This window comes from Drosophila eugracilis, unplaced genomic scaffold (assembly GCF_018153835.1).
Source record: "Drosophila eugracilis isolate 14026-0451.02 unplaced genomic scaffold, ASM1815383v1 contig_90, whole genome shotgun sequence".
In the NCBI taxonomy this organism is placed as follows: Eukaryota; Metazoa; Arthropoda; class Insecta; order Diptera; family Drosophilidae; genus Drosophila; species Drosophila eugracilis.
This window is the reverse complement of record NW_024573812.1, coordinates 1,224,165-1,239,634: the sequence shown is the minus strand read 5'-3', so window position 1 is coordinate 1,239,634 and position 15,470 is coordinate 1,224,165. Positions and strand designations below refer to the sequence as shown.

Sequence of the window (15,470 nt, the reverse complement as noted above, 5' to 3'; positions counted from 1 at the left end):
TTAACGCTCCACCCACCGCCCACCGCCCCTTGGTAGTTGAGACTTTATAGCCGTTTACTTTGACATATCGCAGTTGACTTAACCAAGCAGCTCGGCCAGCTAATGGAGTTGAAGGCTTACCCAGTCGAGCTTAGTAATACTGAAAGTACTAAAAACTGTAGCGATTTGGCGATGTGGGTGGAGCGCCTGAAATTATGCTACACATAAGCGGGCCCGGAATGGACTCAGAAAATCAGACGATTTACATGCAGGCAAAATGTTGATTAGAAAATTAATTAAGGCTTTTACGATGGCACCGAACAACCGGGCTCTGAGTCCTCACTTCTCCATTCTCAGTTCTCAGTTGGAAAACTTTCGCTTCGCCGAATTTACGACATTTTTATGACGGCCTGCCATGCGAGAGGGGTTTTTCCTGTGATGGGTGGCTCGTTGGGTCGTAAAAAAAGTGCGTAAAAACTTTCTGTCAGTGGCAGGAGCTCCTTTTTCCAGCTCCGGCTGATAAAGCAGACTGCTGTCAGGGCATTCAATGCTCCTCGAGCTCCTTATTTTCCTGGGCGCTTATGCAGATGGGCTTCAGCCATAAACTTACTCCCAAAATTTCTACCAATAAATAAATTGTGCGCCGAATGTGTGAAGCCTTTCATTCGCTTTCAGCTAGCTCCTTGTGGGCGTCAACACGCCCACAATTTATTTTTCGAGGTTTGGGAGGTGAACGAACCCGTACAGGCAAAGAAAAATAATGAGATTTTATAAAACAATAATAAAATTATTATAAAATAAATAAATAAAGCAAAAAAAGTGTATTTAGGAATGGCATTTTTTTGCATTCATTTACCCATTATTTTTATATTTAGTTTTAACAATACAAATTTCATGTTTAAACAATTTTGACTAAATCTTTAAGTGAAATTAAATTTTAAATATAAAAACCCATAAGTATATCTCAGTTTTTTCTATTTAGATGGCTTTAGCTTCGAAGCTCGATTGGTGCCATCAAGGATCTACCCAGTTATACAGATCCCTGCCAAGCAAGCCCAGGAGCAACCCCCAATTGAATGCAACAAACGACGAGGGGAGGATTTTTCGGCTTGGCCCTGCCACTGCACAATGGCAGAAGAGAACTTGACGAAATCATTACTTCGCCCCGACATTTATTGATGCCATAAAGTTGAAGATTTATGCGTTGTGGCAGTCGCACAAAACAGCCAAAAAGCACCCACCCAGGAGCATTGCACCCGGCAAAAGGGGAAACCCACCCGGCTACAAGGACATTGATACCCAGTTCCCCCTGACCAGGAATAACGTCCTGGCTACGTGGGCATGTCAAATGCTTCGTGTTTTGGCATATTGCAGCACAGTGGGACACGGAGGAATAACCCATTTGTCCTGGGGATCGGATTGGGTGGAACACCCTCTCCTTATCTACCCCACAACACACACACACACACAACAGCGTGTTAATTTATTTAAATTGACTACGTGCAAAGTTTACTTGCGTCTTGGGCCCTGCCACGCCCCCAAGACTCCCCAAGCCAATGGGTAGAGATTCATGGGGGAACCGTCTCACTGTTTGCACAAATTTCACATTTTACTGCTCTCCGACGACGTTTTTGTCTTTAAATGCAAACCAATTCTGCAGACTGAAGACAGGAATGTGTGACTGAGATTCATGGCATGACTATAACCGACGCTTTCAATGAGCTACTGTTGATATTAAGGGTTCGGGATACAACAAGATTAACAAAAATTATTACTTATTAAACAGGAAATTCCTTGAATTAAAGCTTTCATAAGTTTTTCTTTCATATATTTATACTTTCGATATTATTCACAAGCTTTTAAATTTAAATATTAATAATACATCTTTTGTCGCGGCAGTTTGTAATATCTTACTGCTTAATATTAACTCAGTAGATATGGACATGAAATTCAGTTAGTTAATAATCCGTATTTATACTATAAAATATAATAAACGAAATAAATATATCCTATTACATTTAATTATTTATTTGTTTTGAATATTATTATTTAACTTATAATTTTAAAGTGAAAGTGTAATCCCAGTTTTCGTTCTATAACTATCGCCGCGAAAGGCAATTTCCTTACTATTGTTTTATAAATAACTATTTAAATAATAGTATGCGTAAGTTTTCTTAATAAAATAATTAGTAATAAACAATTTTCCTTAGCTCGCAATGGCATAGCCTCACTCAATTTACCGTAGGGCATTTGGCAAACGCTCTCGCATAAAAACTCATTTGAAAGAGTGCCTTGCCTGCTCGGCTGCCTTCGCTGGTCGAGAACGAAGTGCAGCAGAGACAACAGCCAAGGGTGCTTCTCCAACGGTGCCCATCTTACTCCTTCTCTAGTTCCGGGAGAGGCGCGTTCAAGTGCACATTGGCTGCAGGCTGGAATGCGCGGGCACAGCTGCTCCTTCAACAATTCGCGTGTCAACAATAAGCGCAATAACTTAAGCTGCATTCAATGTGGTGAGCTGCAGCCCGAGGCAGGTGATGAATGCTCCTCATCGTGGAGGAGACCAGCAAGCTAATTAACTGGCAAATGGATTTCATCTGGCAAACACTGGCCACTTGTGCTCCGCTCGTTCCACTTATAAAATACAATCTCAACAGTTTGCTTTCACATTCTTCTAGTTAAGTCAGATCAACCTTCTATGGTTCATGCAGTATGTCTACTTTTTGTGCTCAACTCTCAACAGCTTTAACAATGGTTTTAAGGTTAAGGGTAAAATAAACGCCCAGCTTAAACTAAACGTTTTACAAAGCAAAACAAAATGAGTTTACAAAAACATGTGTATATATAGTGGTGTATATAGATGAATCACAAATATTTTGATCTACAACTCGGGCAAAAAACTAAAAGAATTATATATACATATCAATGCAACTATATAAGATTATACGCTAAACTAAACAATAAATTTTAATGCACACACTTGAACGTGTTCAGTTGACTAGATTGAACTGCCGCTGTTCTCTAACTCGACTGCTACTATTTCAGAGGATTGTTCTTCAGAAAGTTGGCCAGCAGAACAAGGGCAAACGATGTCGTCAGGAACAAACTACCGGGTATAGAACGCCGAACGGGTAAATTGGGATCAAGTTCTCGTTGAGCAAACAGCTCGACATCGGCCTCATAAGTCTCGTAGTTATTCCAATGCAGGCATCTCTTCACCGCATAATCCCAACGTTTATAAAGAAGTTCTCGACCTAAAAAAGGAATCTGTTTTAATATATTTTACACATAAGTCCAGAAGTTCTTTGATAGAAATAAGAAGATCTATTCTGATATTATTAAAATGGTCATGTACTTACGATTCTTTGTGGTTGTGGGCGAAAAGACATCCGTGGGCGGGGCGTACATTTTCACAGCGTACTGCAGGGACACCACTTTCATCGTCACGCCCGCGGCTATCATAACACCCAAACCGGCAGGCGAGGTAGTCTGCGGCCGCTCAAGCATGTAGCCAATTATGTCCGCGATGAACTGCACTAAATGCGAGTTCTCGGCGTAATCACCGCCAAACGTGAGCACAGGCTGCATGCAGGAGCGGTCCCAGTTGGGTGTGTCTCGCTTAAAAGCCTGCAAAACCTCAAATATCTGGAATCCGGTAGCCTCGTACGCCGCTTGTGTTATATTTTCCGCTGTGGTTTGACTAGTGAGACCCAATATAATGCCCCTAGCATCATGTCGCCAGTAAGGAGCATACATTCCATGAAATGCGGGAACGAAGGTGATCTCTGATCTTTTGGCCGCAAGTCCACACTCGGCATTCAGCATGGATGAGGAACAGGAGGACGAGATCATGGAGTTTTCGCCGATGAATGTGTTCAGGGACTCCACCACATTATCGTTGGAATTAATCTCAGTGTTAATCTGCAGCTTATCTCGCAGCCAGGTCACCGTAGATCCCGCATTGGAAATAGCCCCCTCGAGGGTATAATTGGTGGCCTCCTTCTCACCCAGCTTGTGCGCAATGCCCGTTATCAGTCCGTTTGCCGAATCCAATCTTTCCTTGGCTGTGTTAAGCAGCACAAAACAGCTGTCATCCAGGGTGCACACATTCTGTCCGGCCTTCACACAGAGTTGACCCAGCAAACTGGCCGGTTGCTCTCCCATCATGCCCGCTATGGGAATTCCCAGCAAAGGACCTTCTAGAACATAGCCGAATATCTCGGAGTTGGAACGTATGCGAGGCAGTATATTTATGGGCAGTCGGAAGAACTGGCAGAGCTTGGGGTCCCATTGCTGCGTAGAGAGGTTCATGAGTGAGGTGAAATGAGCGTTGGTAAGATCCGTGGAATGCACTCCTGTCTCCACGCCGCCGGTGAGGTTCCACAACAGCCAGGAATCCAGGGTGCCAAATAGGCACTTATTCTCCTCAATGGCACTGGCTACAGAAGGAACATGATCCATCAGCCAACGGATCTTAAGAGCACTGAAGCAGCTGCTGAGAGGCAAGCCACTGCGGTACCTCACATAGTCCACATTGTGCCGGACATTGTGGAGCAGGGTCTTCAAGATCGGCGTGCTGCGACAATCGGACCAGCCGATAGCATTGTGCAGAGGCTGACCCGTCTGCTTATTCCACAGCACCGATGTGCCGCGTTGATTTACGATGCCCATTGCAATAATATCATGTGGATTGATTTCAAGTATCACCAGGTTCTTATAGGCGGTCTGTAAAATTAGTCAGATTATTTTCCTGATGATGATATAACCCTTCGATAAGCCACCTCTATGCACTCCTGCGTGTTCTTCCATATCTCGACAGGATCGTATTCCATCCAGCCTGACTGGTGGACAATCTGGCGCAGCTTGAGCTCATGGTAGGCCAGAACCTCAGCATTTTTAGTTGAGTAAATCTATGGAAATAGAATCTGAGTCAGCGGTCGTTTTCGGCTTCTTAACCTTCTTACCAGAAAGCGGCAGTGCGTGCTGCTCACGCAGGCGACGCCGATGAGTGCTCCAAATCTGCCGTAGCGCCCGTTGGCCATCTTTTGCCAGCCCGGTGGCCCGGTGGACACGTGCTAATTTGTGTTTAAACGCTCCAGCCAAGGAAAATGACCAAGCTGTGTTTTGTTGTTGTCGCTTTTTGGAACGCCAATATTGTCAGTGTACAGTGTGACCTTTTGTGGTTAGGCTTAAAATCCCAGCTGATAAGAGTTCCATCATGTTAAGGTAACGTTATTGATTAGGTTTTTACATTTTAATTTTCTGGTTATACATTTAAATAAATGGTAAATTAATATAAAAAATATTTAAGAATTACATGTCAAATGTAGATTTCTTAATAAGTTTGTTCAAGGTTTTCTTTCTTCTTGAAAATATGACACTGCTCCTCAATACTCTAAACCCTGCCGTATTTAGCTTTTCACCTTCTGGTCACACGTAACATTTTTCCGGGCCCTTTTCCACGAAGCAAAATAGAAACAAATTTCCTACATTTCATGCTAAATTGGTCCAGGACCGTACTACCATGCTCATGAGTCGAGCGCTTTGCCGGAGATTGCTGCCGCAGGTGGCGTAAGTAAGCGGGCGGCGTCACAGTTCCCTATCCGTACTAACCCAACAATAACCAACAGCCACAGAATTCATGCGAATGTGCCTGTTCTGCGGATAAACTCTGGCCATCCGGCGGCCAGGTCCTGCCGGCAATTCAACAGCAACCGAAAACAGAGCAGCAACCTAAAGCCGACGACCGGGGAACCTGTGGCGGCGGAGCAAAACACGACGGTGCCGCTGAACAATGTGATCAAAGCGGTGGCCTTCACAGGAGCAGTAAGATTGGGTACTAGACGACACCTTTTCAAAACTTATATACCCTTACATTTCATCTTCTAGTTTACGGTGGGCTGCTTTGCGGGCGCAACCATCCTGGAGTACGAAAACACACGAAGCCTCATCCTGGAAAAGGCGCGCCAGGCGAGATTCGGTTGGTGGCAAAGTCGCTCAATGGCGGACCGTGACTACTGGACACAGCTGAAACAGGACATCCGTCGGCACTGGGACTCCCTAACGCCGGGAGATAAGATGTTCGCCCCCATTTTCCTGTGCAATGTGGTGGCCTTTGCCATGTGGCGGGTGCCCGCTCTGAGATCCACCATGATGACATACTTCACCTCAAATCCAGCAGCGAGTAAGTGTTAAAATTTAATGTTATATGCAAAATATGTGAGAAGTAATGTCACAAGGGGACAACTTTGCGAAATAACCATGATCTATAAGCAGATAGATTTCATTATCTATAAAACAAGGGAATGGTATTGTGTCCTTATCATAGTAAGTGGGATACACCCTTGAAGTGTTAATAAAATTATATAATAATTACAAGGTAATTCGCCTATAGTTTTAGGCAAAAATGCTCCGATTTAAGTAAAAAAGAAAGGAATTAATCACATTGTTATATATAAATAATATTATAATAAATAAACACTCACTTCGGTAAATAGTTATATAATTAAATTATCTTCCTTAACTGTTCAAATTATATGTACATGTAGTTGTATAACAATGTAGTGGTCTAACAAATTCTGTCTTCAAAAAACATTTGAGAATTCAAGGTTTAACCTTGAAACTAAAATCTTTTCATTTACCCGCAAGATTCGTACTAATGAATTTGTTAACAAAAAAAACTTTCTTTGTGCCTTTGCAGGAGTCGTCTGTTGGCCCATGTTCCTCTCCACCTTTAGCCACTACTCCGCCATGCACATATTCGCCAACATGTACGTGATGCACAGCTTTGCCAACGCAGCGGTTCTGTCGCTTGGCAAAGAACAATTTTTGGCAGTCTACCTCAGTGCCGGTGTCTTTTCCAGCCTTATGAGCGTGCTGTACAAGGCGGCTACGAGTCAGGCGGGGATGTCGCTTGGTGCGGTAAGATATCTCTAACTAGAACTAGTAAATATATACTTAAAGTTCATGTTTCAGTCCGGAGCAATAATGACACTGCTGGCCTATGTATGCACACAGTATCCGGATACCCAGCTTAGCATTCTGTTCCTTCCCGCGTTGACATTCTCCGCCGGAGCCGGCATCAAAGTGCTCATGGGCATCGACTTTGCCGGCGTTGTACTGGGTTGGAAGTTCTTTGACCATGCGGCGCATTTGGGCGGCGCCATGTTTGGCATGTGAGTTTAGTGTCAATCTCTTTCCTGATTATCTTGTTAAACTACCTGTAATCCTCAGCTTTTGGGCCACGTATGGAGCACAGATTTGGGCAAAGCGTATTGGCCTTCTAAATTACTATCACGATTTGCGCCGGACGAAGCAAAAATAGTACATGATGAGTGGGGGACGGCCAAGTGAACGGACGGGGAGCTGAGGCTACGGAGTGTTAGCAACTAACACTCTGCTGTGACGATAAAACTGACTTCGGTCTGCCTTAGCAGTTCATTGAAATGAGTTAAGTTGAATAAAACGTTAACATCCTGTAGTCATCTGACTTCTCGGTTCTTTTTTGCCGCGGGAGGTTCGTCCTTTTGATTTCTCCGAATGCGAAGGTGCACTTCGTGTTTGCGCTGCAGCATTTTCTCTCTAAGTTCTTCCAGAGGTTCCCGTTCTGGAGCGTAGGATATGTGTAAAATGCCCCCAAAAAACTGATGAGCGTCGAGCATCCTCTTTGCTCTTCTGGCCACCTCCAGGCGTTCGAATTTTACGGCAAACACGTCCGTAAAGGCTTCCAGCTCCACTAAAAATAGTTTTATTACTATATACTATGTTTTGGAAATTATTTAACTAACTTTTTGAAGCCATCTCCGAAGTTATGCAAATGCAAGATTGTAGTTTTCCAAATCCCTGTAGCTTAGTCTTGAGATCAGCTTGAAGATTTATTTTAGGCACACCAAAAATCAGCAAATGACGCGATTCGCTGGCCACTGTATAGACCTAAAGACATTAATATTTAAAAGAAATAGGCCAGAATAAAAAATTACTATACAACCTTTACGGCTTTTAGTTCCCGTCCCTGACGGTATTGCAATCTTGTTGTGCAGTATTCCAGCCGTTTGTGGTGCTCAGAAGAAGATGTATGCATGTTTTATTAAGAAAAAACAACTTGTTTTATATTACTTTTGTTTATAAATATATTTAGCCGGCTATTTCACATAAATAAACCGACTATCGATAACAATTGTATGTCAGCTGTTATGCTATTGCCCTGTTAATAACATGAAGGGCTGAAATGGAACTCACTCAAAGTTCTTGGATTGAGCAACTTTTGCACCTGTTACATTGAAAATATTGAAATTTAAAATGAATGTTATTGCATTTAATAGCTTTTGGAATGACTATGGTATATGAATATAATTCAAAAATTTGACTTGTACTGATATATGTAAGGGCACGGGCATATAATTTTCAACTCAAAACTGTTGAGATTGAGTGTTTTTTATCAGCTGCTTTAATTGTGGAATAGTCTATGGTTGTCAAAATGCTCAACAATTGCTTAAATACAATTATTTGAAACTATCGTTTGAGAAAATGAAAATTACTATAGTTTTAAAGCTTTTCCATAGCCATGGTTGATAATATCTCTGGTAGGAATTTAAGAGAACTATTGTTACTTATGAGAGTTCAGTCAAGGAATATTTTTGTTATGAATTTAAATATCTTGGTTGTCTGTTGTTCCCTAATTTTCGGCAGCCCTGACTTTCCCAGCATATTCCCATCTCTGAAAATGGCGGCAAATCGAAACAGTTTGCCGCCCGGCATAAAAACCGAGTTCGCTGCATTCGCAAGATCATTTGTCACTGAAATTTCGAACCCTACGCTAACATACACCGTGTTCTTGAAGTGAATTTTATCAAAGATACAGCTGGATAAAAATAAAAATAAAAAAAACACATCAGTTAAGACTAATCCAATCACAAACAACACTCAAATGGCGTCCAAGGAAAACATTGCGGACAACATGGAGAAGTTCTCACTTAAGGTAATTGACACGCGAATTAAGTCGAAAAGTTCGCAGCTATACATAGATTTATGTATGTGTGGATTACCAAAGAAAATAATACGCAGCAAAAAAAAAAACGATCATGTTATGCATACTGGCATTTTTTGTTTATCTTATAAATAGAGCCCCAGCAAGAAGATTCTGACGGAGAATGCCAGCAACGTTCGCAAAATGTCCATTGGCAACGAGACCAATGGCCAGATAATCAAGGAGTCCTTGGCGGAGAATGGTGTCGGAAAGTCGGCCAATTCCCTCATGGAAAAGTCAATGACTCCCTTCGATCCATCGCTGGAACCCCTGTTGCGCGAGAATCCTCGACGCTTTGTAATCTTTCCCATTCAGTACCATGACATCTGGCAAATGTACAAGAAGGTGTGTATACCATATTTATCTACTATAAGCGTATGTTTCCATTAGTGTTGGTGGTGAAAATTGGGTTTTTGGGCGGCAAAAACAGTGGAAGGGCGGGCGTTTCCAGATAAAGCGCGCCAAAAGCCGGTCACGTATACAACGTGTTTGATTGCATGAATCAAACTTTACGATAGCTGCCACAAGCAACCCCTTCAATCTCCGACCCTTACGCTGATTCACTGCATCATTGTTGTTATCCAATGCCAACACGCTTTCATTTTGGCGGGAAAAATGTTTCACAGATGCCAAGTACTTACAGAAATAAATACATTTATTATTATTTCACAACTTCAATTTATTTGTTGTAATATTTTTACTGTTTTCAAGGCCTGTTTTTTTTAAATAAGACCGTGACTTCCCGTTAGTTAAGACCATTTGAATAAATCTCCCACTTATGTATAAACATGAAACAGTAATTTTAAATAATATGCCAAAATTCTTTTACCAGGCTGAGGCTTCCTTCTGGACTGTGGAGGAAGTGGATCTGTCCAAGGATCTGACGGACTGGCATCGCCTAAAGGACGACGAGCGTCACTTCATCTCACACGTGCTGGCCTTCTTTGCCGCTTCCGATGGAATCGTGAACGAGAACCTGGTTGAGCGATTTAGCCAGGAGGTTCAGATCACTGAGGCACGCTGCTTCTACGGTTTCCAGATCGCAATGGAAAACGTGCACTCCGAAATGTATAGTGTCCTGATCGACACATACATCCGAGATCCGCATCAGCGGGAGTACCTGTTCAATGCCATCGAGACGATGCCGGCTGTAAAGCGCAAGGCGGACTGGGCGCTTTCCTGGATCTCATCCAAGTCAGCCAATTTTGGAGAGCGAATTATCGCCTTTGCCGCCGTAGAGGGCATCTTCTTTAGCGGCAGCTTCGCCTCTATTTTCTGGCTAAAGAAACGTGGCCTGATGCCGGGCCTGACATTCTCCAACGAACTTATATCCCGGGACGAAGGCTTGCACTGCGACTTTGCCGTCTTGATGTTCCAGCACCTCGTGCAGCGACCAAAGCGAGAGCGCATCATCGAGATTATCCGCGACGCGGTGGCCATTGAGCAGGAGTTCCTTACAGATGCCCTTCCCGTAAACTTGATCGGCATGAATTGCGACCTGATGTCCCAGTACATCGAGTTTGTCGCAGACCGTTTGCTGGTGGAGCTTGGTGTTGGAAAGATCTACAACACCAAGAACCCTTTCAATTTCATGGAGATGATCTCGCTGGACGGAAAGACAAACTTCTTCGAGAAGAAGGTGGGCGAGTACCAGCGTATGGGAGTGGCCACTAACCGCCTGGATAACGTCTTTACCCTGGACGCCGATTTCTAGGGCTGGCCCCAGATCATCAATGTCGCAATTAAATCCTATTAAGGGCTGGCTTCTCATCCTTTATGTTGTAATCAGACGGCTTTAATGTGTAGTCCGTTTTAATTTTAACCTAAGCTAAGAACTATCACTGACTTTCTGCAGAATCATTTACTTAATCATTCATTACTGGGAACACTTCATTCAAATTGCTTACCCACATAAATTTTAAAAGCACTTGACTAGGAGTGAGTTTTATTCGAATTCATTGTACATACAACATTTTAAATAAATTTATACTTAGACAATTATTAAGCACTTAAAAAAATGGTGTTTCGATTTTCGGGAGCTTGCTAAGATGTGTGAAAGTAGTTCTTATAATTAAATATTTTACACTCAATGAAACAAGGATGTTGCACATAAACGTGAAACGTGCAAAATAATATTAGGAAATAAATTTAAATGGTCATTAGATTGAGTCAAAAAATTTAATATTTTGGTTTGAAGTTATCACCTGAACATAACATATGTTAACAAGTCTCTTAACAGTCTGGCGCAAATGTAAATCAACAGGTAATTTGTTATTGGTTAGTTATATTTAAAGTTCAAAGAAAAAACAAATTACTTTTATAAGACCCAATCGGAATTGAAAATATAAAAAAAGTTTCGTTATTCATAAGGATATATGACATTTCTAAATCAGTTAATAAATAAATATTACAAGAGTCGTAAGATGCCAGAGATGCGCTTATTTCGTGTCGATAGTCACGAGGGTTGGTCTACGCTATCTACACAGTTCTACTATCAGCTGACTAACGAATTCGGGGTCTTTATCAATGTCTATTCCGTTACTCATGTTTCCTTGCGACTTCTAGTAACGGTAGTATGTGAAACATACTGGGGCACGATTCGATAAGCAGCAGTTTCGAGACGGCCGCTGACCGGTAAGAAGCTTATCACGGAATTGCTAATAATATGCGACCAGTGAAGTGCGGACAAAAGACCAGCAAAGTAAATTGACTGACAAATGAGCATCTCATGGAATCCGGAAAATGGTGAGGAGCAGAGCGCCCTCTTGGCAGCGGACAGTTCCGCCAGCTCGGGCGCAGCTGCCTCTGGGTCCGACGAGGAGACAATCACTACCAGTAGAGCTGTCAGGAACAAAACCAAACTGAGAAAGCTACAGCGCAGAACACGTATACCGTTGGTGCCCAGGATGCTCAGACGCCTTGGCTGTTACACGCTGAGTGCCTTCGTTGTCTTCCTGTTGCTCCTTGTCTACCTGCCTCTTATCTATTTGGATGTGCACAAACGTAGTGGTAGGACAATGGATTCCTTAATCCCCACATGTGTTTTAAGACCGTTCAATTGTTATTTTTTCAGCTGGTCTGCCCGACTGGACGTTAGAGACCTCCCGCAGCATAGGCGACTATCTAGATTCCGGACATAATACGGCCCTCATTGTGCCGAGGGACTTTTGCCGAAACAAGACTTTCCTGGTAATCGCAGTGTGCACAGCCGTGGGAAACTTCATTCAGCGACAGACCATCCGGGAGACTTGGGGAAACACCACCGAGTTCAACTACCCAGTCTTTGTCAAGCTACACGGTCACCTCAAGGGGCACTACCTGCCACTAATGCCGGAGCGCCTTAAGCTGTATGGAGACTACCTAAGCGGCGAGGGCGACTCATTAACCGCCTCTGTGCGCATTGTCTTTATTGTTGGCCGCCAGAGAGATGAGGATCTTGTCGGAAACGAGACCCTGACTCGCCTTCACAGTGAATCGGACCGATACAACGATATCATCCAGGAGAACTTCGTGGACAGCTACAACAACCTCACGCTCAAATCTGTGATGGCTCTTAAGCACATCACCCGCAGTTGCTCCAATAGCTCGGCTTTCTTTCTCAAGTGCGACGACGATACCTTTGTGAATGTGCCGAACTTGCTGCACTTCTTGCTCGGAGGCACAATACCTTTGTACAACGACACTCTAGACTATCACGATCGATCTACCTACTTGGCCACGGCACCGCAGAATCGATTAAAAGCCATCAGCGAAGTGATGTACGGCCATCAGTTCTGCAATGTGGTGCCAGTCAGCGAAGTAAGCAGTAAGTGGTACATGCCCTCGTACATGTTCAAGCCGGAGTCGTACCCCAAGTATCTTTCTGGAGCTGGCTACCTGTTGTCTATCGATGTGGTCCAGCGTCTATTTGATGCCTCTTTCAATACGACACTAGTCTACTTGGAGGACGTGTACATCACTGGGTTGTGTGCTCAAAAGGCCAAGATCAGTCGCCACCACCACCCGCTCTTTAGCTTCGCCCACTCGAAACAGTTGTGTGCTTTTAAGGGTAGCATCACACAACACCAGATGAAAGACGACAGCATGGTTGTCGCCTGGAACCATGTGGCAAACTACTCTATCAAGTGCCCGCCTCCGGAGCGCTTCTTTAGCCAAATGCGTCTTCGCAAAAGGCCTAATTGTTAGAAGGCTCATGATATGCCTTTCATCTCTTCCTGCTCTCTGAAGATTTCGACATAGTATAGTTATTTTGCTTTGGTACAGTTTTTAAACTTTGAGTTCCTGAAATTAATTGTAGACCTGTTTGGGCTAATATAACGATTTCGTTGTAGAGCATAATCAGCTGACTTGCTTGACAAGCAAAGGTGATATAAAATAGTGTTTAAAGATAAACCTTTTGATTCCTCGAAATTTATAACTATTACTCAGAGTATTCCTTCTTTTTCAAAAACAAAAAGTGTACAAAACTCATTTAGTGTTAAGGCGTGAGAGTTTTTTTAATTGGCTAAAGCCTATCACCCCAATACTCCATATCATTGTTAAAAGTAATGCACAAACGAAATAATGGATATAATTGGAACCCTGAAACTTCTCAGATTTTTAGAAATGAATCCAAGAAATAGACTTTATAATAGAAATATAAGTATTTATTTTCATACATGAGATCTAATACCAGATCTATTTAAGTATCCTCTAATTAATCACTTTTTATTTCTAGTGCTCAGTACTCGATCTAATTTTTACGTGTTCAATACTTCCGTGGGTTCGCATAATCGGCTTCTCGTAATAAAAAGCCCATTTGATTCACGCACAGAATGTTGATAAAAAAAATGAATATCTAATTATTTTGTAATCGTGTGATGGAAGAAGACAAAAGTTTCTGAAATATCTAGTTGTGTTTTTGTTCAATGCCGAATAAAGTTCCAAAAACTATCTACCTAAATTTATTTTAGTTTGCAGGTGTATATATTTTATACAATGGAATTATATTTCTAAAACATTGGCTTTTCCTTGGATGTCAATTGTATTCTTCATATTATAATAAATGCATTTTAAGTTCTTTGAAGATCTTAGGCAATTGCAGCAGCCCCGAGTTCTCGCAACAAGGATTAGGAGGCTATTTGTAGCAAGGTACAAGAACATTGTGACGCTTATGCTTTGGCTTTATGTGTTCAACAGGCTATATAACGTCATAAATGATCCAAGCAATCGAAATGGTAAGACAATCAATAAATGATACGTTTATCCTAATTACGCCTTATTGATAGCTCCTCTGAGGGGATGGGATCGTGAAACGCCTAGGAGTATAGCAGATTACTTGGATCCAGCAAAAGATACGGCGATTTTAGTCCCGCGAGAGTTCTGTCGGAGCAAAGCCTTTCTGACCATCGCAGTGTGCTCAGACGTAAAAAATTTTGAACGGCGTCGTGTCATCCGTTCGCTATGGGGCAATTCCAGCGATTTTAATTATTCTACCTTTGTGAAGTTACATGGTCACCTTGAAGGGCATTATTTGAACGTTTTGCCTGACCGAGTGAAACTGTACGCTGAATATCTTAGTGGCAAGGGTGATTCCTTAAAAGCATCTATACGGATCGTTTTCATAGTGGGCCGCAAAGACTTGTCATCTCTCCTTGAAAATGAGGCTGTTGCTAAGGAGGCAGAAAAGTATAATGATATCATTCAAGAGAACTTCATGGATACCTATAATAACCTGACCATCAAGACTGTCATGGCGATGAAGCACATTAGTCAGAGTTGTCTCAATACAACAGCATACTACTTCAAGTGCGACGATGATACCTTTGTGAATGTTCCTAATGTGCTGCACTTTTTGCTCGGAGGAACGATTCCGGTGAACAAAATAACTGCGAATTACCATTACGCCAACACGTACAAGGTCACTTTGCCAATAAAACGCTTGACGGCTCGCACGGAGGTTATGTATGGACGGCAGTACTGCAATGTGCCACCGTTGACCAATAAACTCAACAAATGGTACATGCCATCGTACTTGTTTCGGGGCGGAGTATATCCCAACTACTTGTGTGGATCCGGCTATCTACTATCTATCGATGTAGTGCCACGTTTGTACAAGGCTGCACTAGGTACCAAAATGTTTCACTTGGAGGATCTGTTTGTCACCGGCTTGTGTGCGGAGAAAGCTGGAATCAAAAGAACTAATCATCCGCTTTTCATGTCCTTGTTTCCAAATGATGAGAATAGGATGTGCACTGTTAAGGGATGCTTCACCGTTCACCGCGCAAAGGATAACTTAATGTGGGATGCTTGGTACGATGTCAATAACTACAGCGTAAAGTGCCTACCGCCAAAAAAGAACTTCCAGTCGAAACTGCCGAAGAAGCAAAGATGTTAAATTTGTATTCATTTGAACTTAATAATAAGAACGATTTTGTCCAACTATTTAAATTGATAAATAGATGTGATGTTTATCAAAAATAAGGCTTAA

At 42.4% G+C, this 15,470-nt stretch overlaps 6 protein-coding genes across 6 annotated transcripts; 4 read left to right on the top strand and 2 right to left on the bottom strand.

Moving 5' to 3' along the window:
- Positions 1-2,799: 2,799 nt before the first annotated feature.
- LOC108106703 (glycerol kinase) lies at positions 2,800-5,169 on the bottom strand. The gene is made up of 4 exons (XM_017213935.2): positions 4,941-5,169; positions 4,758-4,886; positions 3,336-4,701; positions 2,800-3,230 (listed from the first exon to the last, which is right to left on the bottom strand). Exons 1-4 carry the CDS (start codon positions 5,016-5,018, stop codon positions 3,013-3,015), a joined length of 1,791 nt encoding a protein of 596 aa, XP_017069424.1. The 5' UTR covers positions 5,019-5,169; the 3' UTR covers positions 2,800-3,012.
- A 222-nt stretch (positions 5,170-5,391) lies between these two features.
- LOC108106704 (presenilins-associated rhomboid-like protein, mitochondrial) lies at positions 5,392-7,456 on the top strand. The gene is made up of 6 exons (XM_017213936.2): positions 5,392-5,547; positions 5,607-5,802; positions 5,866-6,160; positions 6,677-6,897; positions 6,952-7,151; positions 7,210-7,456. Exons 1-6 carry the CDS (start codon positions 5,501-5,503, stop codon positions 7,298-7,300), a joined length of 1,050 nt encoding a protein of 349 aa, XP_017069425.1. The 5' UTR covers positions 5,392-5,500; the 3' UTR covers positions 7,301-7,456.
- Position 7,457: 1 nt separating this feature from the next.
- Positions 7,458-8,130, bottom strand: LOC108106705 (RNA-binding protein 48). The gene is made up of 3 exons (XM_017213937.2): positions 7,964-8,130; positions 7,764-7,908; positions 7,458-7,711 (listed from the first exon to the last, which is right to left on the bottom strand). The coding sequence occupies exons 1-3, from the start codon at positions 8,054-8,056 to the stop codon at positions 7,458-7,460; spliced, it is 492 nt and encodes a 163-aa protein (XP_017069426.1). The 5' UTR covers positions 8,057-8,130.
- A 593-nt stretch (positions 8,131-8,723) lies between these two features.
- Positions 8,724-10,933, top strand: LOC108106698 (ribonucleoside-diphosphate reductase subunit M2). The gene is made up of 3 exons (XM_017213931.2): positions 8,724-8,953; positions 9,098-9,346; positions 9,834-10,933. Exons 1-3 carry the CDS (start codon positions 8,903-8,905, stop codon positions 10,713-10,715), a joined length of 1,182 nt encoding a protein of 393 aa, XP_017069420.1. The 5' UTR covers positions 8,724-8,902; the 3' UTR covers positions 10,716-10,933.
- Positions 10,934-11,467: 534 nt separating this feature from the next.
- Positions 11,468-13,933, top strand: LOC108106696 (beta-1,3-galactosyltransferase 1). The gene is made up of 2 exons (XM_017213928.2): positions 11,468-12,010; positions 12,075-13,933. Exons 1-2 carry the CDS (start codon positions 11,719-11,721, stop codon positions 13,184-13,186), a joined length of 1,404 nt encoding a protein of 467 aa, XP_017069417.1. The 5' UTR covers positions 11,468-11,718; the 3' UTR covers positions 13,187-13,933.
- A 109-nt stretch (positions 13,934-14,042) lies between these two features.
- On the top strand, positions 14,043-15,453 carry LOC108106697 (beta-1,3-galactosyltransferase 1). The gene is made up of 2 exons (XM_017213929.2): positions 14,043-14,217; positions 14,269-15,453. The coding sequence occupies exons 1-2, from the start codon at positions 14,046-14,048 to the stop codon at positions 15,375-15,377; spliced, it is 1,281 nt and encodes a 426-aa protein (XP_017069418.1). The 5' UTR covers positions 14,043-14,045; the 3' UTR covers positions 15,378-15,453.
- The last annotated feature ends 17 nt before the right edge of the window (positions 15,454-15,470 follow it).

Excerpts from the sequence above, each read along its gene's own strand:
- LOC108106705 (XM_017213937.2), bottom strand. The coding sequence starts at position 8,056 with ATGCATACATCTTCTTCTGAGCACCACAAACGGCTGGAATACTGCACA. Across the intron at positions 7,909-7,963 it reads GGGAACTAAAAGCCGTAAAG|GTCTATACAGTGGCCAGCGA; the intron begins GTTGTATAGTAA and ends TAATGTCTTTAG. Across the intron at positions 7,712-7,763 it reads TTCGGAGATGGCTTCAAAAA|TGGAGCTGGAAGCCTTTACG; the intron begins GTTAGTTAAATA and ends AACTATTTTTAG.
- LOC108106697 (XM_017213929.2), top strand. The coding sequence starts at position 14,046 with ATGCATTTTAAGTTCTTTGAAGATCTTAGGCAATTGCAGCAGCCCCGA. Across the intron at positions 14,218-14,268 it reads TGATCCAAGCAATCGAAATG|CTCCTCTGAGGGGATGGGAT; the intron begins GTAAGACAATCA and ends CCTTATTGATAG.
- LOC108106703 (XM_017213935.2), bottom strand. The coding sequence starts at position 5,018 with ATGGCCAACGGGCGCTACGGCAGATTTGGAGCACTCATCGGCGTCGCC. Across the intron at positions 4,702-4,757 it reads ACACGCAGGAGTGCATAGAG|ACCGCCTATAAGAACCTGGT; the intron begins GTGGCTTATCGA and ends CTAATTTTACAG. Across the intron at positions 3,231-3,335 it reads GCCCACAACCACAAAGAATC|GTCGAGAACTTCTTTATAAA; the intron begins GTAAGTACATGA and ends TTCCTTTTTTAG.
- LOC108106698 (XM_017213931.2), top strand. The coding sequence starts at position 8,903 with ATGGCGTCCAAGGAAAACATTGCGGACAACATGGAGAAGTTCTCACTT. Across the intron at positions 8,954-9,097 it reads TGGAGAAGTTCTCACTTAAG|AGCCCCAGCAAGAAGATTCT; the intron begins GTAATTGACACG and ends TCTTATAAATAG. Across the intron at positions 9,347-9,833 it reads TCTGGCAAATGTACAAGAAG|GCTGAGGCTTCCTTCTGGAC; the intron begins GTGTGTATACCA and ends TTCTTTTACCAG.
- LOC108106704 (XM_017213936.2), top strand. The coding sequence starts at position 5,501 with ATGCTCATGAGTCGAGCGCTTTGCCGGAGATTGCTGCCGCAGGTGGC. Across the intron at positions 5,548-5,606 it reads AGATTGCTGCCGCAGGTGGC|CCACAGAATTCATGCGAATG; the intron begins GTAAGTAAGCGG and ends AATAACCAACAG. Across the intron at positions 6,161-6,676 it reads CACCTCAAATCCAGCAGCGA|GAGTCGTCTGTTGGCCCATG; the intron begins GTAAGTGTTAAA and ends GTGCCTTTGCAG.
- LOC108106696 (XM_017213928.2), top strand. The coding sequence starts at position 11,719 with ATGAGCATCTCATGGAATCCGGAAAATGGTGAGGAGCAGAGCGCCCTC. Across the intron at positions 12,011-12,074 it reads GGATGTGCACAAACGTAGTG|CTGGTCTGCCCGACTGGACG; the intron begins GTAGGACAATGG and ends TTATTTTTTCAG.